The following is a 23,324-nucleotide window of genomic DNA, read 5'->3' on the forward strand; positions in this document are numbered from 1 at the left end:
AGATCCTTGTTTTACCGAGAGGCTAAGTAATTTTCCCAAGGTCAAATTGGGGATTGCTATAGAAGGGACTTGAATGTAAATCTTCTAAATCCTAGGCTAGCGCCCTAAACACTGGACCATGCTTCCTTTCCCATGTGGTTTGTTCACGCTCAACACAAATCACAATATATTTTAACAACAGATTAATGTGGTTTCAACAATAATGTTAATTAATTCCATTCCAACACCAGGTTAAAGCAACCATATTTTGGGAATTGATTCAAATGATCTTTCAAAAGGTATATAGAATGCAAGGACAGGCACAATAGTATTACATCACAGCAGCTGGAATTGAACTATAGGAAAGACACAGGCTCTCTCAGTTGTTTGAGCAGCTGTGTTCAATATATTAGCTAGTACTTCTTTTGTTTCCTGTTAAACTCTTAAGTCTGATGATCCTACTCTGCTTTCTTTCCTTCCTCCATATATTCCTTATCCTAAAAATCCTCCTTATACCTTCAACTTGGCATCAAGTAATTCTATACTAAAAAATTTAACTCCGTCATACAATCTTGTAATATGATGTGCATCTACAACTCCTGTTGAAGCCAGATATTTATACAGGACTTCCCAAGCAATTAACTTTCTAAATATTTCCTACTTGAGCTCCTACTATATCCTAAATATCTTCTACCTTCCCTTCCCCTCTTTAAAATTATGACAGAAATCTGAGTCTAAATATAGATGGGGGTCATTAATGCATAAAGAGGTATTTTGCTTTCCTTAGAAAGAGCATGCAGAGGTCTTTGCCTCATTTTTACCCTTCACTGCCAATTATACAGAAACTCTCTGTCTAAGCCTCTCACAAAAAAGGACTCCTCGCTCTTGCATTATGGCTGAATAGGGAAGAGGAGTACTATTTCATTTAGGTCTGAAATGCTTAAGCCTTTTTTGGAAGAAAAAGGTTCATGAAAACCAGAGGATTAGTCATAATACTGACATTTCCATTGTTTACTTTCTACAAGATAGGTCAGACACAGGTGTGTGCTAGACTGATTTTCATTTTAACTCCTGATGTGGATCCACAGTTACAGAATCGGCTTGAATTTGAGACTCTTTCTGCCATTATTATGACAAAGGACGGATTCCTCTTTAGGAAATCAAAGTCCAAAAAGGCATAAAGACATAAGGACATTGCAGTGATACATTAGGGAAACTCTGCAACTGAAGCATTTTTCTGCTCTCCCTGTCTTATCTTTTGCTCATGAAGCTTCAAATACCTAGTGTTTCAAAGAAGCTTCGGGTTAAAAAAAAATGAGTCCAGTACTGCTGAGCTTCCAACATTTTCCACAATCCAGCAGAGAGAATGAAGTTTGAAAAACGTTCAGTGTTCAAAATTTTCTTATCGCTTGGTTGCTTGGTGCTCACTGACATCTGCCTCCCAGTGAGACAGTGCGAAAACTAAACCTGTTTGGTGGGAAGAATGAAGTCTGGAGTTAAAATGTAAAAACCTTCAGGATGTCACTGGGGAAAGAAAGACCAAAAATTCAGGCCATGAAGATCTGGGACTGACATACACAGATACTGAAGAATTCAAGGGTACATTGGAAATGCCACAAGAGGTCAACATTCCCCTATATATGAGTACTATGCTTTTGATCTCTGTTCTACTGCATCACTAGAAAAATATTTCCCTCCAAACACAAACCTTACAGCAATGTTCAATGTATCTGGTTCTTGAAACAGCTCTCCATAAAAGCAACACACAGTGATTATTTTACGGCTCACCAGATGGATTTATTGCATCAGAATCTTTGTGTTTAAATAAAGAAACTGAGAATGAGAAAAATCTTTGGATACAATTGTTTCCATCTTAGGTTTCCTTTATGTTATATTGTCTTCATTTCTTCATACTAGTTGCTAGTCTATGCCTTGTGTAAGAATTCTTTCAAATCTTTCCAGATATAAGCTTACAAAAATTTAGGCAATCATGCAAGCACAAAAAGATGCAAATTTCCTATCTATATCCCCTGGCCTGTTTAGTATGTATTGCTTTTGAAGAAAAGGAAGGTAAAGAAAAATCATTTCCTCCTAAGTCCCCCCACCTGCCAAAAATATTTTCCCCAAATGTTTAATAAAAGACCTGGCCAAAAACTACAATGCTGGAATTTTTTTTTTTTTTAAAAAAAAAGCAAACCCCACCTTTCCTTTGGAGTTTGTAGCAAATTTATTGAGGGAGGGGACTGAACTCTCCCTAACTGCTCTCCTTTTTATCTTTAAGACAATTCTTGCTAAAATGCTAGATTTTTCCTCTGGAAGAGAAAATAAATATCTGCAACTTTCTATCATAGAAAAAAACTATTAAGAACAAAAATTTGATTAATATAACTTGGACTTCTCTTTTTCTATGACATTGTTCCTTTTTAACCTCAAGATCAGACTATCGCAATATGTTCTACAAGTGGCTATGTACGGGGAGACTTTGGCAAACCAATAAAGTACTTGAAACCACTATAGCTTATTGTTAAAGGCGGCCTACTCAGCAAGCTCTAAATTGGCCATTCAGCAATCTCAGCTTGACCAAGGCAGGAGGGGAGAGAGTTTTGGCTTCCACAGAAAGGGAAGCTTGACCTCGTGTCCTTCCTGATAAGAATTGTGTTGAAGTTGTTGATACATTTTAGAAGAGCAGGAATGTCTACTGGGGTCTCAAGACTGCAGGCTCTGGAAAAACCCACACCTGGCTAATCAATAATCAGAAGGAACTTCTTGCTTGATCATTGAAATGATTACTTAACAAGGTTACTTTAATGGACATGCCATTCTATTACTAATGTATAAATAAGGGGAAAAAGCTTGAGACAGTGGGACTCGTTTGGGGACTCTTCAGGACTGGTCTCTCCCTCTGGATGCATCTTGTGTTCCCCACTGGTAGCGCTGTGTCACTCGAAAGCCACATTCAGCTTTGGTAATTATCAAGGGTTGGAGGTGTTTTACTAATCTTGTTGCATACGTGTGTAAGTGCTTGAGACTAGCAAAGTTTAGCTTTAAGTGAAAGCACTCTTGTGTTGTCCTGTTTGTGCCAGCCATCTATCAGTCGGACGGTTGTGTCTCCCCTGATTTATTTCCTGACACCTCCTCGCACAGAGTAAAAGTTACCAAGAGCTTTGGGTTGAAAGAACCCTGGGTAACAGCTACACCTTAAAACCACTTAGAAACTGAAACGGATGCAGAGCACAGCAGGTCACATATTGAGCAGGACATCTCACTGAGAGTATGTGAAATCACTACTCCAGGATCTGCATGATGTTTCTACTGGTCTCTGGGTAGGGTTTAAGGTGTTGGCCATTTAAGGCCCTGAATAGCTTAAGGATGGCCTGTCTGAGGGATTACCTCTCTCCAGGTACCATGCTGCCACAGGAGCAGAGGAGCTCCAGCTGAATCCCCCCTCATTATAAAAGAGAGGTAACTGCTTGGAGAGTGTTGTCTGTGAGGGCTCAAGGACTCTTGAATTTGTTACCCTTAGTCCAGAGGAATGTGAATTTGATGACATTCTGGGCATGCTGAAAAATATACCACAGCTTGATAGGGGTTTTGGAGGAGGCAGAAGGTATGCTTCCTGGAACAACAAAAGGGAGGAAAGGAGCTTCGTGTAGGTGGCTAGCTGACTGAGTACCTATCTGAATGATTGTTAATGCTGTTAGGGATCTGTTGTGATTCTAACTGTAATTGTTGTAATGTAACTAAGATTTACAGGTATTATTTTTTTTGGTATTTAAATTGAAAATAAACAATAAAGTTATTTTAGGTAAAATAATTAACTCTTTTTTTGTATTGTAATAAGTTGAAAAGAAATGGCTGCTGTTGTCTTATCCATTTCATTATTTCCTCAACCTACTGCTGACATTTTCTAGTGGCCCAAGCCAATTATCTTTACTTTGGATAATTTCTTATTGAAGTCACTGGCAGTTTTGTCTGTGTAAAGACTGTGCTATCATACCCTGTATGAAAATACCATAAATGATCAGAATTCGGATTCCTGATGTTTCACAGTACAGGGAAAGCTTCAGGAATTACTCATATTTAAGGCTAAGATTTAGTCACGGGTATTTTTTGTAAAAGTCATGGGCAGGTCACGTGCAATAAATAAAAATTCATGGCTGGTGACCTGCCCATGACTTTTGCCAAAAATCTCTACTTCTTGGGCCCTCGCTGGGGGCCACTGCTCCAGTAGTGAGGGTTGAGTGCCCCCTGGCGGCTGGTCCCAGGACCACTCTCCGGACGGCCTCCAGGCATCCCAGGACCATGGCTCCAGCCACCCTGGGACCACTACTCCAACTGCCCCATGACTGCTGCTCCAACTGCACTCAGACCACCACAGCTCTGGCAGTCACCAGGGTACCCCCAGGACTGCTGCTTTGGCGCTCCTTGGAGCCACCCACACCAACCACTGTTCCGGTGGTCCCTGGAGCCAGCTGCTTGGGGCCACCGAGCAGTGGCTGGTGTGGCTGGCCCCGGGCTGCTGCTCAGATGCTCCCTGGGTCTGCCCCCATCCCCAGGACTGCTGGTTGGGCAGTCCTTGGGACTAGCCACACTGCTTGTATGGTCCTTGGAGCCAACTGCCCGGGGCTGCCAGAGCAGCGGCTGGTACAGCTAACTCCGGGGCAGCCCCCAGGACTGCGGCTCAGGCACTCCCCGAAGATGCCCCCAGGACCACTGCTCAGGGCCAGCTGATTGGGTGGCCCTGAAGTCAGCCACACAGCCACTGTGGAAGTCACAGAGGTCACGGAATCCATGATTTCCGTGACCTCCATGAAAGAAACATAGCCTTACTCATATTTAATAGCATTGTCCACAAGGGGTCAATAAAATAAAAAATTGGATTGCTAAATTCACGCTCTATATTGTGAAGTAAATACTGCATGTCATAGACTGGAAAATAAAATTAGCTATAATACTTTAATAATACCTCTGTATTTGGAAATTACACTTTTTAGAGACATCATGTATTGTACTGGTTAAAATTTTAAGGTGTCTTTTACTAAAGTTACAATGTAACACTTTTTTTCAGCTTGAACACAATCCTTTTAGGTCCATTCTTTTTTTCCTTCCCAAAAATGCATTATGAGGGGTTTTAACCAGGTGACAGAGTGTCTTCTATGACTGTGAATGAGAGAACAAGTTGTATATGCAGTAGCATACAGGACACTTATACTTGGGGGCCCTCAGTATATACATACAGCTCCCATTAACATGGATGAGTTACACATGTTCATCATGTACAAAGTAATCCTCCTTAGAATAAATTAGTACGTAATATTAGCCAGTGCTATGAAACATTTTAACAACTGTTAGTATTAAAAAGAGTTAAACATGCAATAAAGGTGAGAAACATTTTATGAGTTTGGCTCTAGGGACACTATCTTATCCCCTCTTAGACAGAATAGATCAGGTTCATAATGATAAATGCATGTTGTCATAATTTCTCACTGTCACGGTGTATTGCAGCCCTAACAGCATCTATTCTTGTAAAACAGAACTGCAATCAAAAAGTTCAAAATTAATAGCTGTGAAATCGCAAGCACTCATAAGCATGTGTTTTTATCACTTCAATGCTGTGCAGATTGGGTACTCTTGTTATTTATTATTTGTGACAGCGAACAATTCCCACTTGCTTTAGTGCAAAAGCCTAGAGCTGTTCACATGTAACCAGTAAGGTGAAGAATAGATTTCAAACTGTTGGAATCATTTTGCAGGAACAAAATTACATGGATCATAGCAAAGCCTTCTTTCAATTCCCAAAACAGTGGTTGCCCCACTAGGCTTTTTAACCTTTATTCATTCCCTTCTTTAAAAGCTTCTCTCATAGCTAACATTCATATCTAACATGTTCTATGTTTGTACAGCACCTAGCACAATGGGGTCCTGGTCCATTACAAGGGATCCAAGGTGGTACGATAATACAAATATACTAATAATTTTTAAAACATGAAAATTTTCCTCATTTTGCAGATTACTATTAATATTACCCTTGTGCTAGGACTTACACAAACCCTCTTTTGTAAAGTGCTTTGAGATTCATGAGTAAAAATGTTATATATAGTCCCTGCCCTGTACAGTTTATAATACAGTCTAAGACCAAACTTAACAACTGACTGACAACTAGTAGGAGGGAAAAGGAAGGAAGGAAGAAAGAGGGTAACAATAACAAATATGTGCTACTATAAGCTAACTGCGCACTAAGTTTTATGGTTCAGTTTGAGCTCATCTGTTGGCTACCCACTTCTGTTCCCAGAAATCTTGGCAAGGGACTTTGCATACTTATCAGATTTTTTAACAATACAAGTTTTCTATAAAACTAGCTCTATTTTAGTGTGAGTATGATTCTTTTTTAAATTATTATTATTTTTCCTGAGATTATTCTTAAGGAAATTAAATACATAGATCTCTCCAAATGGTGCATATTTCAAATTAGCAAAGAAGAAAGGTTAAGAGTAGTAACTGCACTGTAATATGTCTCCATCTGATTTTAACATTAACTCACAGAAAAATCTATCATTTATCAAAACAGCAAAAGAGAACTGCCTGTGGGCAATACCATTATCAGTGCACAATTAGTTGCAGATTGAAGACACTAGCCTTAGATACATTCTCATGCTGATAGTCTGTATCCTAGTAGATTGGAAACCGGTGTTTCTTGATGAAATGCTATTTATTTAGCTACGGACAATTTGATTAGATGCTAAGGGTAGTAATAACAAAACTAATAATCCCAACGCTACATGAAATGGTGTTAGGTCAAATTTTAATTGAGATTTTTTAATAGAGCATACAAAATTATAAAATGAAACAGGATATGTTACAAGAGAGGCTTTTATAGCAAAGTCATTTTCCCTTAGTTGGAAGAGAAAAACTATGTGAATGCTAAAAAGAAGTCTTTTCTTCTGTCAATTACTATAAACCCATCACGAAGTATGAATTCCTAGTTCTTAATGCTAAGTCTTTCAAATCCTTGGACTTATTTCATTATTTTTTTCTTTGATAACAGATGGATTTTCTTTTTTCCTTAGTAATTTGCATCAATAGTAGATCATGAAGTCTTATAAATACATAAAGCTTTTTAGAAACATTTGGTAGAGGGAAGCTTTCACTAGCCCTTTTATATTTATGTAACATTAATTCTCCAGGAAGGTTACCATTTAACTTGAAGATTTCAGTCACTTTCTATACTTAATGAAGAACAAGTAAAAACATACACTCTAAATTCAGCACACTAGATTTCTATGGAAGTACCCTGAATTTCAGTGTTAGAATGTTCAAGATGAATGATCAGTACATTCAGCAAAATCTGCACAGCCAGGGGAATATCACAAAACCCATTCCCTGTTGAATACCACACAAGTCAAAATCTATTTTGCAATACCCTGAATAAGCAGGCTAAGTAAATCTGTTCAATCTGTTTTACATGCAGGGAATTTCATATTGCTCTTTATCTTTTCCTCCACACAAAAGAAAAACTAGTGCTAGAAAAAGCATACTTTTAAATCATATTTAATAAATATATATTTAGAATTATCATAGTTTTGCAAACACAGTTAATCTTATTTGTTTTCCTTATTAGTAGGCTAAATATGAGTTCCTCCAAGTTATCTTTTTCTAAATTCAGTATAGTAAAGGACAAACATATCATATAGTCATTCAATTAATATTTTTTCTGTTTACAAAAATGCAAACAAATTATAAATTTGGGACCTGAGGTACCACTGTGTAACTACAGCTTTATATGCTAATAACTCCCCTGAAGTCAAAGAGTAACAAGAGTATATTATGGTGTTTCACAACAGTGAAATAAACCAAGGGTATCTGATCCTGCTGTCATAAGTCATTGAGAGTTTTGTTATTAACTTATATGTGAGTAGGATCCCCAATTCATAGCTCTCATAAAAGGCCAAGAAGTATAAAGAAGAATAAGTAGGAATGGTTCTGATCTCACTTCTGCTTGTTTTACACCTGTTCAAGTGAGTTATTGAGATCAGAATCATCCCCTTTGTCTCTGTGTATTAATTGTTAAGTTACAAGATGCACAGTATGTTTTATAATTGCTGAAGAAAATCACTGATGGTTCAAAGCCACAAAGAAAATGGATGCTGCTTAATTTCGGACCCAGTTTTGTCATCCTTATGTACGCTAAACATTACCTGTTCTATGAATATTCTAGTTTATTTCAATAGAACTACTTGTGAAGTAAAACATTACTCAATGTGAGTAAAGGTAGCAGATTCAGTCCCTTAGATGGCAGGCAGCAGAATGAAATTGCAAGTACATATTCAAATCATTCTTATGAATGAGTTTTCCAAATCTGTAAAACAGTTATATCCCAAGATCACTGGTTGAGCATGTAGTGACCTGTAATTAAATAGAGGGCTTGCAATTACCAGTACAATTATTCCCACCTAACAAGAATTCACAAAATTACTTGCAGAAAAAATAACTTTTATTTCAAAGGAATCAATTACTGCCTTTTGGTAAACTCATAAGGCAACTGTAACATAATTATGTATTCATAAAGTATCAATGATTTTGTTTTCACATCAACTAAAATCTCCTTTTTTTGATATAATGAAGTACACACGCAATGTCACTACAACCTCTTTAGTGCACATAGAGGGAGATCAGGAGCTTTATTCACCATCGTATTATTCAAATTTTATGTCCATTATGAAAGTAAGGGACTTGCACTAGCATAAAAGTGGAGTAACCCTCTAAAGAATCAAGCCAAATGCATGTGAAAAGCAGCAAAAAATAAAGATTGGGGGAGGTAAAAATAATAAAATATTAACTGACACTACTGTAATGAAAACACTGAAAAAAGAACAATTGAATTTAATGTCTATTATATTTGCACCTGCTATTGCTTCATTAGTCGTGTTTCCATTTTTGTTTTTAATCTTCATTTTAGGAGACATAGATTTCAATGAGAACATTTGTTGTGGGTTAAACTTAGCATACAGAATTAGAGTTTTAAACTTAGTAAATTACATAGATTTGCCTAGGCCAGATTTGGTCAATCAATGTACATGACCTCAACGGGGTGGCAAAGTTTTAATTTCAAAAGTAGCCAAGCATTTTAGGTCAAATCTGTCTCATTTGTATGCACACTAGGGGACAGCACACAACTGCATGATCAAATACGCACAATGGATTGCCCAGTAGATTTAACAAAGATATCTGAGCATATATAGCCAGCATTGCCCATTAGTACGATCAAGAACATACTTAAGAATGGAGTTATACTCTCCTGAACCAAGAAACATAACTCTGGGACTATTAGAGGGGTAGCCGTGTTAGTCTGGATCTGTAAAAGCAGCAAAGAGTCCTGTGACACCTTATAGACTAACAGACGTATTGGAGCATGAGCTTTCGTCAGTGAATACATGCTCCAATACGTCTGTTAGTCTATAATATGCCACAGGACTCTTTGCAGCTTTTTCTGGGAATATTGTTACAATAATAGTCCTGCATTTTGCATTTGATATAGGGCCAAATCCTGCTCACTATATTCAGGCAAGTAATATTGAACAACACAGTCAAGGTTCTAAACCATTAATCATGTAAAAGATGAGGTTTTGAGGTATTTCTTTTTGAGTTGTTGAATAAGTGCCAATAAAATAAAATCTTTACTACTTAATAGATTATGCTTGCCAGTGTCAGGATAGACCAAGCTAAGTTTTAGGGGAAAAGAAGTATGAAATGCTTGTTTTAAGCACCTAATTTTCATTTATAAGATAAGAATTAGTGTACTATTTGTGATCCTTTGTGAGAATAATAAAATTATGGATTGGAAGTCATGCCACAACAATATCTGTACAAGCTAATGTAAGGATGGCAGTAGAACAAGTTTCTGAGTGGGTAAATGACCAGTTTAAAGGATGAAGACAATGAAAAAGAAATCAGATAATTTTCTAAACTTCTCTGTTCTGAATCTGACTCAAAAGCCCAGTTCTGTTCAAACAAGACTGCATAGCCAATGTCAAGAATCCATAAGATTTTACTGGTTCCAAGTGTTTGCTTGGTTGGTTGGTTGGTTGTTTTTTTCCTCCTCAGGGAAAAAAAACTGCACTTTTTAAGGAACTCTGGTTACTCAGTGTTCACATCTTGTATTAAATTATGTCTCCTGTTTTCTGAAAAGTGTGGAACAAACTCTACTCTCAAGTACAACTATGCAATCAGTCAGCTTCACTAAACTTGCACTGGTGTAACACAAGAAAGAATTTGGTCCCTGATTCAGTAAAGTACTTACAACTGCTCACATACTTAAAGTTAGGAACATGTTTAAGTAGCCCGCTGAACTGGCATTTTGGTACTGAATGTAGTTTTGGATTTTTGATACTTGTAAGTGGCCTACAAAAGTAAAGTACAAAATTCCGTTACCAATATTTGCTGAATTTCCCCCAGGCTAAGAGAGGAACCAAGAACACAAAATACCTTAAAGCTTACTTTATTTTCTTTCATTCATGCAATTCTCATTATATCCATCCCCACCACTCTCAGCTGGCTCCCCTCCAGTCTGATATGCCATCACACTGATACAATAGCGACCTCAGAAACACAATGGTTCCTGCACCTGCAGCTGTCCCATCACAGTAGAGATGTGTAAGTATATATTGTGTTTTTTTTTTATATGTAGAGTGTTTTTCCAAATTTCTTTTGTATTCAGATTTTTAAGGTCAGAAGGGCTCATTTTGATAATTTTATCTGACCGCCAGCATGTCACAGACTGTACCTTTACATATTATGGTATTTGGTTTTAAAAATTTTTGCAAATTTCAAAAATCATAAAAATAGTAACAAACCCCAAGACTGATTCTGTGGTATATATGACATAGCAACATAGTACAAGTTAAGGTATCAGGTCAGAGTGGAAGTTAACAAAGCAACATAGGAATGGGCATTGTGGGATCAATCTGAAAGTGAAAATAAAGATATTTTTGCATAATAACACTCTGAATGCCCTTCTTATACTGGTTATTGGGGGCATTCAGCACATATTGGTAAAGATATATGAATTGGGTAATTTACTTTTGCAAGTCACCTTGCGTGGCATGGTCAATAAATATTAAGGTGTCACTTACATTCTGTGTAAAAGTTGGAATTGTTCTCTTACTATCTTTTGGTTCAAAAGAGATATTATGCAATGTAAATCTTTGTTTCCTTTTAGATTTTAATTCATTAATGTGGGTGATAATGAAGACTGAGTTTAATAATGTCATTTCAAAATATTTGCAGAATGCAACATTTAGAGTAACACTACAAATGTCCAAAACATGATATAACTAGGGACAACCGAATCTCTCACTTAGATAAGAGAAATCAAGCCAAATAAAAACGATACTGAGCACATCTCCCAGACATATGACATACAAACTCCTCTGTTAGTGTATGAAACAGTAAAAGGATATGGAGAAGGTTATGTTGTAATTTATATTCAATATATTTTACCCATTCTAAGAATGAATACAGGGAATTCATTTTGTAGCTTTAACAGTTCCTTAACATTTACTATAAACAAAAGTTCTGAAAACATGCTTTAGAAGCCTGGTTGTAAGAAGCTGAACTGTATTTCTCAAATATGTGTAATAAAGTTGTACTTTAAGTATTTCCATAAGTAAAAGAAAATAACATGACACGTTTAAACTAATTATAGTAAAGAATTCAGAGTGCTTCTAAAGGATTTAGGTCATTAGCTAACAAGGAAAATACCAACAAGATTTGAACTCTGAAGTGTGATGATTTATGATTATGTTTTACTGCAAACCAAATCATGGCCAAGTTTTCTATTTAAGGGCAATGCGCTGAAAAGTTAACCGCACAAACATTCTAAAACTTCCACCGATCAACTTTACAAGGAAATTTGCCTGTCATTTCAGGGCAGAAGTTAGTCTGCAAAAATACTAGTCAGTCAAACCTGCAATAAATATTGGGGCACAAGGTATCTAAGCAGGCAGAAAGGAAGAAGCATTTATATATACATATGCTTCAGTATCACAAGTGTATAAGGACGAATATTCTCCAACCCAATCATTCCACACTTTATATATATATATATTTCTTTAATTCAGATATTTAATTTTTTGGAGTATTTTAATATGCTCAGGAAGGAAAGGGAAATACAAGTTCTGAGAATATGTTCGTATCAGTGGGTCATGACACAAAGACTGACACAGCAATAACCAAATTGCTGAATGTGTTACTGGTCTAGACAAATATCCATACATACAGTCAGGGAGCTGTCAAAGTTAGTAAATCACATCCTAGCCCTTTGAAGATGCCTGCTTTCCCGCCTGCCCTCAACAATAGGCATTCTTTAGTCCTTCAAAGCATGACACTCCACCTCTACTCAGATTCCATCCCTTTGGAGTGAGGGATGATTGTTGTAGTAAGTTAGCTTTTTGCACACAGGACATGAGGGTTTCACTGAACAGGAAAATAAAGCCTTTACTTATTAACTGAACACATTGTGTTAAGTAGAGCTAATAAAAACTTCAAAAGATGTATCACCATGTTTAATTAGTCCCTGTTTCCAAAATGATTTGTTACTAAGTGACAAATATGGGCCATTTCTAAAACCAACTGTAGAATATTTACTATTTTGCAAACTGAAGACAGAACATTTACCTATGCTTTTAGAAACTTATCTCCAAACTGTGTCCATGTTATATGTTAAAATGTTACACCTCATCCCAAAGCTCCACACTTCTTTTCAACATTGAGCTAGTGCTAAAGTAAGATTTTTTTAAAACATTGATTAGGCTCAAGAAAATTAGTCAAGGCACAAGTCATGACCAACTTTACTCTTGGGGATTAGTCCATATCTTTTATAAACTGTTTTACATACAATATTATGAAGAAAGAGGATGTCTGGTTGGCCGGTTAAACTGTACATTTAAGATTGACTGCTCCTTGATGCACCAGGCATAACCGCTCATTAACTTCAACAGGAGTTATACATACATATAATTACAACTCACATATATGATAACCAGTCATATACAATGTTTCCACAATCTAAGAGACTGTTAATGTACAATACTGTGTAAACCGATTAACTGAACAGCATACTCAGAAGATTTTTTAAAAATTAATTTCTAAAAATTGTATTGTTATAGAGATGCAACTAGGTAGGCTTGTCACCACACTGAGGTGTGATAACAGTTTTCTTCACTAAGCAGCACATTTTCCAAATAGCAGAAGCATGAGGGTAATTCATAAAGGATTATAGAATTGGATAGGCAACAATGTACCTCAAGCAAAGGGATAGTGACATTCACAGGTTCTTACATAGCTCTTTCTAATCACACCGAAGGTGACATATATTTCTTTGAAAAAGCATCCAGAATATTTTAAAGATCCCATTCTTCAGACATCATCTTTGCATAGCAAATAAAAGAGAAACCAGTGAACATCAACAGAATAAACAAAAAAAGAGGAGGGGGACCTCTAGCAGACGTTAACATGAAAATCTCACATACATGCCTAAAAGTTTCAGTGGATGAAATTTGCCCAAATATCTTTTCTTGTGTCTCTCTATTGTTTTGCATTATAAAGCAAAGTGGAATATAACTCACAAAGATTAATTGACAAGCGATACTGCATAATAGACAATTATTACTTCTTGTTTACAGTTATGATTAGGGAGCCAATCCTCCAAGCTGCTGATTGCTTCTGTGATGTGCTGAACTGCCTTAACTTCTATTGTCTTTGCTGGAAGTTAAGGATGTTGTTCATCATCTCACAGGCAGTGTTTAGCACCTTGAAGATCAGGTCATCAGGTCTCCATTGAGCAAAGCACTTGCCTAAATCCAGGCCTGTTTATCAAAGCACTTATGCATATGCTTAATTCTAGGCAAATGTTTAAATCCCACTGAAGATAATGGGACTTAAGCATTTGCTTCAAGTTAAGCATGTGGTTAAGTGTTTTTCTGAATAGGGATGGACTGCTAAATCAGGGTCTAAAATAATATACTATTTTGGACAGAAACTTCATATTAATAAGACAAGAACAGTCTTGAAAGAAGCTCCTTTAAGGTAATTCAGGAGGGAAAAATAGAGATTTGTTGTAAAGTGAAGGTTAAATATGATGTGTCTAATGCTTTAATATCTAACTAAACTTTATTAAAAGTAAGTAGTTTATCCAATACAAAATTTAGTTTTAAAATCTATTATTTTTAATACTTATGCCAAGAGGTGTTTTTGTTGTTGTTGATTTTTGTGGTTTATAGTGTCTCACATGGTACTGCACCAAACAAAATGCCCTGAAGAACTAAGGATGAGGTACTAACTCTAAAACTAAATATATGTTGCCTTAAAGAAAAAAAGTACACCACAACACAAAACCAGAATGGAAAGACATTACCTGTGTACTCACTTGAGCACACCATTTGGTCCTGTAAATGGAGACCTTTCCCCTGACAACAATATTGTGGGTATGAAGATGTATCAATTACCAAGTCTAATTACATTAATGGATAATGGATATCACCCTCATCTACTTCAGGAAGGGCACTTCCTGGTTTGTCTATTTACTTGTCTTTAAAACTTTATGTACTTTCTAATCTCTCCATGGAATAAAGGCAACTGTCAATGAGTAAACGAGGAAAGACATGCAAGTTTCAGCTAATCTCTTGCTGTAATATGCATGCTAATATTCCACTTGTTTTACCTTGCATGTACAATTAAACTAAGATAAAATTAATACTATTTGATAGTAGCTGATTTCTAAATGTGTCACCTTTCCTTCTAAATAAGATACTGAGCATGAATATCACCTGGTTTAAGGGTTCATGAATATGAATACCTACTCTGGTGAGTCAGTCAATGCTCAAATTTTAATGTCTGTGATATGAAAAGTTCAGGTTATTTATATAAACCTCCACCTGATATACTCATTATTATGTTAAAATAAAATTTAAAATAAATAAAAGCACAAGAGCACATAAATGTTACTCAGCAGCAAGTTAGCAAGTGCCCATAGGATGGCTGTAACAGAAACAGTCTGCCAAAAAAAATCTATCCTGTAAGCTTTTATTTAACATTATTCTTACTGTCCTCTGAGTTAATACCCACTGTCCTGCCTTTAATTTATATGCATGTTTGTGGGTGTGTGTATGCTGACCATTCCAAGAAGTTATTTATTTTATCCAAAGAAAACTTGTTACAATACTTATAAAGATATTAAACCAAAATGTTGAGTAATGTCAACTTTTTTATATTTCAAATAAGTCCTGTGTTAAAACATTAAAATATCACCCATAGATTACTCAATTATATTGAGCTTTATAACCAAACTACTATCACAAAAAGCTGTCGGAACTTAACTGAGACACGGGGTTGGGGGGAAGGGAGCTGTTTAAACTAGATAAATTAAGAGTTTTTTCTTGATGTGTTCCTTCCACTTTGATTGTTGTATGTAAAAGTGTAGTAAGCTATTTTCTTCTCTAAGGACATCTCATAACGTATTATACATCAAAAATATTTCCTGGGAAAATATTCTAAATAATTTAATAAACAAGATACAATCAATATATGTTTGCACAGTAACCTCAAAGAAAGCACTTATCAGCACAAGTAGTCATTTGTATAGTCTAATCTCTTACCAGTTCCTACATTTAACACACAAGCCATTTTTTTCATTAAAAACAAATTATACCTTTGACAGTCTTTAATTCATATTTTGAGATGAATTCTGGCAGCAAGAAAGATTTAGTATCTGATTAGCATGGATTATACTTCATGTGTTGACATAATGATCACTAAAGAGGCATCATCTACTATGTGTTTAATAAACCTTAGTGGATGGAAGCTTGTGAACTTTTATAGTATTTTACATTTTATATAGGCAATATTTTCAAAAGTAAATTTATAATGGTCTCCCTGGGAAAAAGTTAAAGAAATGTTTTGCCAAGAAACTACTATGTCAAATGTTCTGTAAAACATTAGTACGACTAGTAAAACAACACACAAAAAAAATATTAGCAAATACTACATCAATCACACCAGTTTTGTAGCTCAGCTGAAAGAATGAATGGCTTGTGAAACTCACTTTTACTTACAATATATTATTCCACCATGCAGAATGCAAATACTGGTTGCATATTATAAAAGTCAATTTCAGTACACCAACAGACACCTCAAAGTATAAAACATGTAGTTGTGTACCATATCTGCATGTTAATAAGTGGGAAAGAAAGCATTTTTGTCAAATTTGACAGATTTTCCATGTTCCAAACTTGGCACCGTATTTGCATGAATCTGCATTCATTTATCTATAGTATCATGCATAATGTGCATAGTAGTTGAGAAAACTTTCATCATGTTCATCTTACACAGATCCTCCCCTCCCCCCCCCATGACAGTGCCAACTGCAAAACATTTTTCTTAGCATATAAATTCCCAACAAAGTAAGTCAAGGAAAATGATCTCAGCTCAAAATTCAACATATGCTTTATAAAATAAAAATATAGGTTTGAATTATTATAATGGCCTGATTCTCCAGTACGTTACACCAATTTGGTGCCAGGTATTACACTGGCATCTTCCTTTTATACTGGCAGAACTCCATTGACTTCAGTGACTGATTTACATCAATGTAACTAAGATCAGAACCAGTCACTTGTATCGCCCTTAAATTCAGAAATATTTTACTGAGTTGGTGATACCACAGAAGTCAGTACTACCGTTACTGACATTCAGATACAACTCAGTGTGATTGAGGGTGGCAAAACTGGGGCCTTATGAATTTAATAGAGGTGAAAACATTATCTAATATCCTCCAAATCAGTTAAACTATTATAGAAGTAGGGGCCAATTCTGAGCTCATTTTCACTTATCAAGAGTCAGTCTTCTGAAATCAATGGTACTAGTGGTATAAAGAAAAAGATCACAATCAGGCACATATATTATAGAGAGATCTGAATCTTAATAAATTACCCATAATTAGATCCCCCAACCTTTAAGCATGGTGGCTGCAAATTCACACACATATATACACAATGCCATAGAGAGTCTGAATGAAGTCAGAGGACAGTTCCCTCTCTCAGTAGGACCCTGCTGCCTGGGATGCAGGAAAGAATTCTCTCTCTCAATGGAACCTTGTTGTCTAGTGGATGCACCTCCCTCTGAAAGAAAGATACCGATGGCTGCCTGTTTCAAAGGGACTCTGGTGGCTGGCTGAGTATATGTGGGTGGTGGTGGCGGCAATGGGTAATGGGGATGTCTCTGTTTCCCTTACCTGCTTGTTGTGCTTACTACTGGCTGGTTATCTGTGGCTTGAAGACTGTGTGGTGAGGGGGAGGATGTCTGCAGCTCTCACGTTGTTCTCGTTGTTAGCTGGATGTGTGTGTTGGGGGCTAATAAGGAGGTCTCAGATTCCCTTCTAGGGGTTCACTCGGTAGCTGGCTTGGAGGGAGGGGCCCCTCTGCCCTCACTCTTATGACCTATACCGTGTTTGCTACAGGCTGCCTCCTGTGTTTGTGAACCATGGGAGGAGGAGTAATTTTAGTGGGGAGTCCCCTACTCCTCTATCTGCTCATTACTTACTGCCACTTAGCTGGCAGGCTGTGTGGCCCGAAGGAGGGGATGGGGTATCTTTGGTTTCCTTACTTGCCAGCTGTACTTGCCGCTGGCTACACTGGCTGCCTGCACGGAGGAGTACGGAAAAGTACAAAGGGGATCCCCTGACTGACTCTCTCCCTCGCTTACAATAGTTGCTGCTGGCTAGAGCGCTGCCTCCGTCTGAGTGTAACAGGGACGGTTCCCAGCTCTCACAGCTACTTGCTCGGGATGGGAGGGCTAGCTGTGTGGAAGTGGTTAGGGGGTGACCCCAGCAGCCTTACCTGCTTGCTGTACTTGCTGCTGGCCTGACAGCTGTACTCGGAGCAGTGGTCCGATCCAATGGAGATGTTGTCTCCTGCCCCCACGAAAGTATTGGCCGGGGGCAGTTCCTGAACGGCCTGGTGCTTTTTCCCGGCGGTGGGGGACTGCGGGTGAAGCTGGACAGTGGGCAGCGGCGAGCTGGATTTGTAATGCCTGGCCAGGTCCGGGCTGCCTGGGCCGCCGTTGACCGAGCGGTACCGGCCCATGCTGGGGCTGTCGGAGAGCTTCTCGTTGACGCTGTCGTAGCGCTGCCCGTTGGGCTTGGAGGCCTCCACGGTGACGATGCTGCTGTAGAGGGGCTGCTTGCCCTTCTTGCCTTTCTTGTCCTTCTTGGGCTTCTTGGCCTTGTCGTGCTGCTGCGGGGTGAAGAAGTCCTCATGGTCTTTCTTGCCCGCCTCGTAGCCGTGCTTTCCCTTGGAGCGGCAGTACCGGGCCATGACCACCACCAGGATGAGCAGGATCACCGTCATGATGCCGGCCACCACCCCGATGACGATGCTGAGCCTCTGCTTGCTCAGCTCGTAGCTGGGGTCGCCGGCGATGTCCTGGGCCAGGGGCGTGTGCAGGCTGCGGGCCACCTGGCTCTCCACCACGGTGGCGTTGGAAAGGCTCTCGTTGACGAAGACGTGGAGCAAGGCGGTGGTGGACTGGGGCGGCTGGCCGCTGTCGTTCACCTGCACCACCAGGCGGTGCAGGCCATAGTGCTTGGGGGCCAGCTTGCCCACCAGCGACACCACGCCGCTGGCCGGGTCGATCTCGAAGAGCTTGAAAGGGTTGCCCCCGATGATGCTGAAGTTGAGGTCGGCGTTGAGGCCCGTGTCCGCGTCGGTGGCCAGCACGGTGGCCACCACAGTGCGCAGGTTGCTGGACGGGGGCAGCACGGTGTAGGAGCTGTTGCTGGGGAAAGTGACGGCGGGCGGGTTGTCGTTCTCGTCCATCACGAAGAGGGAAACGGTGGCGGTGGCCGAGCGGGGCGGCTCCCCTCCGTCCACCGCCTTGACCTTGAAGGTGTAGCTGGTCTGCTGCTCCCGGTCGAAGGAGACGGTGGAGTAGATGGTGCCGGTGTCGTTCTCGATGGAGAAGATGCCGGCGGCCTGGTCCTGCTCCCCGGGCTGGATGGAGAGGCTGAGCTCGGCGTTGCGGCCCCGGTCGGCGTCCATCACTGTCACCATGCCCACGGGGCTGTTGGGCTGCAGGTTCTCCTTCACGTAGAAGGTGAACACGTCCTGCATGAAGCGCGGCTCGTTGTCGTTGCGGTCGGCCACCCGCACCACCACAGTGGTGGAGCCCTGCAGGGCCGGCACCCCCTTGTCCCGGGCCGTGACTTGGAACTCGTAGGTGTCGCGCTGCTCGCGGTCCAGCACAGCCTGCACCAGCACGTCCCCGGAGTCCGGGTCGATGCTGAAGATGCCGCCAGGCGCCTCCGAGGAGAGGGGCGAGGGCTCCAGCGAGTAGAAGATCTCGGCGTTCCTGCCGCTGTCCGCGTCCGTGGCCGCCACCGTGGCCACCCTCTCCCCAGGCGAGTTGTTCTCCGGGAAGGAGACCTCCAGCACGGCCTGGCCGAACACCGGGGGGTTGTCGTTGGTGTCCGCCACCCGCACCAGCAGCGAGTTGTTGCTGGACAGGCTGGGGCTGCCCGAGTCCACGGCCACGATCACCACGTTGTAGTCACGGATGGCCTCGTAGTCGAGCGGGGCTGAGGTGTGCAGGAAGTACTTGCGCTTGTTCTGAGGCTCCCCCTCGCCCTCGCTGGCCGGCTTGAGCTGGAAGGGCACGTCCCCTACCACCGTGCAGGTCACCACTCCGTTCTCGCCCTGGTCGCGGTCGGACACCTGCACCAGGGCGATGGGGGTGTCCACCACCACGTCCTCGGCCACGCTGGCCATCCCGTCCCGCAGCGGGATGCGGCCGATCTTACGGATGTCGATGGTGGGCACGTTGTCATTCTCGTCGCGGATGTTCAGCACCACCGTGGCCTTGTCAGTCTTGGGCGGCTGGCCCCGGTCCCGGGCCATGACGGCGAAGCGGAGCTGGTTCACCTCCTCCCGGTCGATGCGGTGCAAGACGCTGAGCCAGCCCGAGGTCTCGTCCAGCCGCAGCAGGCGCCGCACCGACTCGGTGGCGGCCCCGAAGACGTACTCGATCTGCCCGTTCACCCCCACGTCCAGGTCGGCGGCCCGCAGCTGCAGGATGGGGGTCCCGGGGCTGCTGTTCTCTGCCAGATCCGCCTCGTAGACGCTCTTCTCAAAGCGGGGGCTGTTGTCGTTCACGTCGGTGATCAGCACCCTCAGGATGGCCTGGGAGGAGCGGGCCGGGTCGCCGCCGTCCCGCACCCTCAGGCTCAGTTCATAGGAGTCCCTCTGCTCTCGGTCCAGCGCCCCCTTGACAATCAGCTGCGGCTGCTTCTCCCCGTCAGGGGTGTCGGCCACCTGCAGCTCGAACACGCTGCTGCGGGCCGCCCCGTCCGGCTCCTGCCTCCTCTTACTGCCACCGGGGTAGAGGGCGCTCTCAGCTGCAGAAGCCGACCCCCCTCCTCCGCGTCTGCCCCCGTCGCCGCCGGGCTCCTGCAGCAGCTCGTAGCGCTCGATGCCGTTGCGACCGAAGTCTCTGTCGGTGGCAGTGGGGAGCAGATAGAGGGTCCCTACGGGCCGGTTCTCCTCCACGGTAAGGGTGAGGACAGGCGAGGGGAAGGTGGGGGTGTTGTCGTTGATGTCCAGGATGATGACCCGGCCTTCGAAGAGGTCCACCCAGCTCTGCGAAGGGCCGATTACCGAGACCTCGAAGTCCAGGAAGCACTCGTTCTCATCGAAGATCATCTGGCACTGCGGCAGCTTCTCGCGGTCTATGCGCCGCTCAGTGGTGCTCAGCTCCCCGGTCATGTTATCGATCTTCAGGTAGTCGGAGCCCGACTCCAGGCTGAATGTCACCTCTCCAGAGCCCGTTACGATGCCCAGGTCCGAAGCCACGTTGCCTATGCGGATGTCGGCAGGTCCTTCCTCGGCCAGCCGGTACCTCAGCAGCTGCTTGGCCGCGGCCAGGCTGACCCAGAGTGGAGGAGGTAGCAGGAGCAAGAAGCAGCAGCAGCAGCAATGCACAAAGCCAAAGAGAGTCCGCATCTTCCTCATCTTCTTCGCACCAAAAACCCCCTCCTCTCTCCCACCAACTCCGGTGACAAGCCAACAGAAATGCTCAGCGTGCGGATGATCAATTATAAAATCCTTCTCTTCCGGGAAACTTATTGTCTCATAACTGGCGCAATCGGTGAGCAAAACCCTGGTGTTGGCTCTTCTCCTCCCTTCCTTCCAGTTGCAATATGCTTACAGTTCATGGGACAGTGTATTTTGCTTTTTAAAGATTCATCTCAACAGATAGGACGGGATTTTCCTCCTCCTCCTCCTCTCTGGATTTACTGTAATCACTTCGCAAGGTTTGTAATAAAAGCAGGAGCAGCACGGTGCTATTCGAAGCTCCCCCCGCCCCCAGGTCGTCTTCTTTGCTCCTAGAGTTAAGTACAATTCACACTCTTCTCGCCTCTGTCTCTCTCAGCCGTTTACGGCTAGGGCATTAGCTCTTTTCTTTCCCCACTCTGCACGCACACGGAAAAAAAATGTGAATCGTCTCATTCAAAGGGGTTGTGTCCGGAAAACTCCCAATCCTCTTAGCAATGGGCAAAAAATACAATTAAATAACTGATTAAAAATAAAAAACAAAGAAAAATACAAAAAAAATCCCCAATAATATCGGTAGCTGTACAGTGGGTAGGCGAGAACCCCTTATATCACAGAGCAGTCCACAGAAAATCCCCTTCAGTTAGCAGAAAAGCACCCAAATCCATCTTCACAGATCGCCTAAAATGTTCAGTTCTTTCTCCGTAGAGGATTTTTTTTTAATAACTCTGCGCAAGGTCATTAGTCACAAAGGAACGATACAAAAACTGCAGAAGCCGTTTGCCCAGAATTTCCAAAGCTGGAGCAATACACATACACACACACAAAACAGTCCCAAGTTTGTTTTTGCATCCGCAGTTTGTGTGTGTGCCTTACCTGCATTTGCACTGCATGTGTTATGGCAATCTGGATCTGCAGCACTGTGAGAGCGATTCACAAATGAGATTGCAGTCTCTCTCTCTCTCTTTTTCTCTCTCTCTCTTCCTTTCCGTCCCAATGCAGGTAACCAGATCTAAACTTGATTCTTTCAGTTCAAAGGTTAGCAACAAGGCTAAGTGTCCAAAGGCGGTTATTGCTTTGCTCTCTCGTTAATATACCCGGAGCGGAACGAGATGTAACTGGATCCCCCACGTGAATTAACAGATTTTGAATTACATCCATATAAGCAGAATGGCAAAGGGGAGAGGGGAGAACCGCTTTGCGATTTATAAAAAAGCAGTCCTCTTTGCAAAGAAAATAATACCAGTCAATTGTTTCCTCTGAACCTCATCGCCTCGGCGGGTGAAATCTGTAGTTGTGCCTCCTCTCTTGTGCCTTTCAGAGAAGTGTGGTTCAGGCGCTTTCACACCAAAGCGGCTTGTGCTTTAAAATGTTGAATGGCAACTGAGGCGCCGCTTCCCACTCGGAAAAAAGCAGTAAACCAGCAAGTTTGCCCAAAGTGGTGGGAGCTGCTGGAGCCTCTCTCGGCGGCTCTTTCCTGACGCTGCAGCAGCAGAGCCGCCTGCGCTACACACGCCGAGGGAGGGAGGGAGCGAGGACGAGCCAAGCACTGCACTCCAGAAAGCCCAGCCTTACCCTCTGCTGCTGCAAGTGGGATAGCTGCTGATCGCAAAACACCAGCCCAGTCTTCAAACCCATCCTTGGTACACACCACAGTGCTGATGCTGTTGCTCTCTCTAACCCATGGTCTCCCGTGATTTCCTCCCCCTCAAGCCCCCGTCACCACCACCTTCTGACTCTTCAACGATCAATTATTGTTAAGCAAATTGTTGTTCTTCCTCTTATTTTAGAGCCCCTCCGTGCGCTGGGGACGGCATTTTGTGGCATCATGTTGGTCAAACAATTCATTTTGCATAGATTCGCACCTTTTCTGTCCGCTGGTGCTTTTCTAGCCAGATGATGAGCTGCAGTGACTGTAACAGGATCAAACTCCAAGGAGGAAAGGGGAGTGAGATCTCAGGATTTCGCTGGTCTGTTCCCCAGTGCTGGGGGTTTTGTCTTTATTGTGCCTCTTTCAGTGATTTGAATGCACATCTTCAACGGCATCTGTGTGTTTCTTGGGAAAATGGACCCTCAGAGAAAGAGAGAATGTGTGTGGGAAGGGTGGGGGAGGGTTAGGAGAATAAACACATGTAAGTAGAAGTAATAGATTTAATTCTGAATAGGGACTTACTGCTTCAGTGATTGCTAAAACGTAGTGTCGCCTACCTGGGTAAGTAAGAAATCAACTTGAATGTGAAAGACCTCGAC

The 23,324-nt window shown here is 41.7% G+C and overlaps 1 protein-coding gene across 5 annotated transcripts in view; it reads right to left on the reverse strand.

Annotated features, from left to right (window-relative positions):
- PCDH7 (protocadherin 7) overlaps positions 1-23,105 on the reverse strand; it is a 417,657-nt gene extending 394,552 nt beyond the window's left edge. For all 5 annotated transcript variants that reach the window (XM_075066540.1, XM_075066539.1, XM_075066538.1 and 2 more), the window contains exon 1: positions 17,868-23,105. In XM_075066540.1, coding sequence (XP_074922641.1) covers positions 17,868-21,032 — 3,165 coding nt within the window. In that variant the 5' untranslated portion in view covers positions 21,033-23,105. The remainder of the gene's footprint in view (positions 1-17,867) is intronic.
- Between the last annotated feature and the right edge of the window lie 219 nt (positions 23,106-23,324).

This window comes from Chelonoidis abingdonii, chromosome 5 (assembly GCF_003597395.2).
Source record: "Chelonoidis abingdonii isolate Lonesome George chromosome 5, CheloAbing_2.0, whole genome shotgun sequence".
Classification (NCBI taxonomy): Eukaryota; Metazoa; Chordata; order Testudines; family Testudinidae; genus Chelonoidis; species Chelonoidis abingdonii.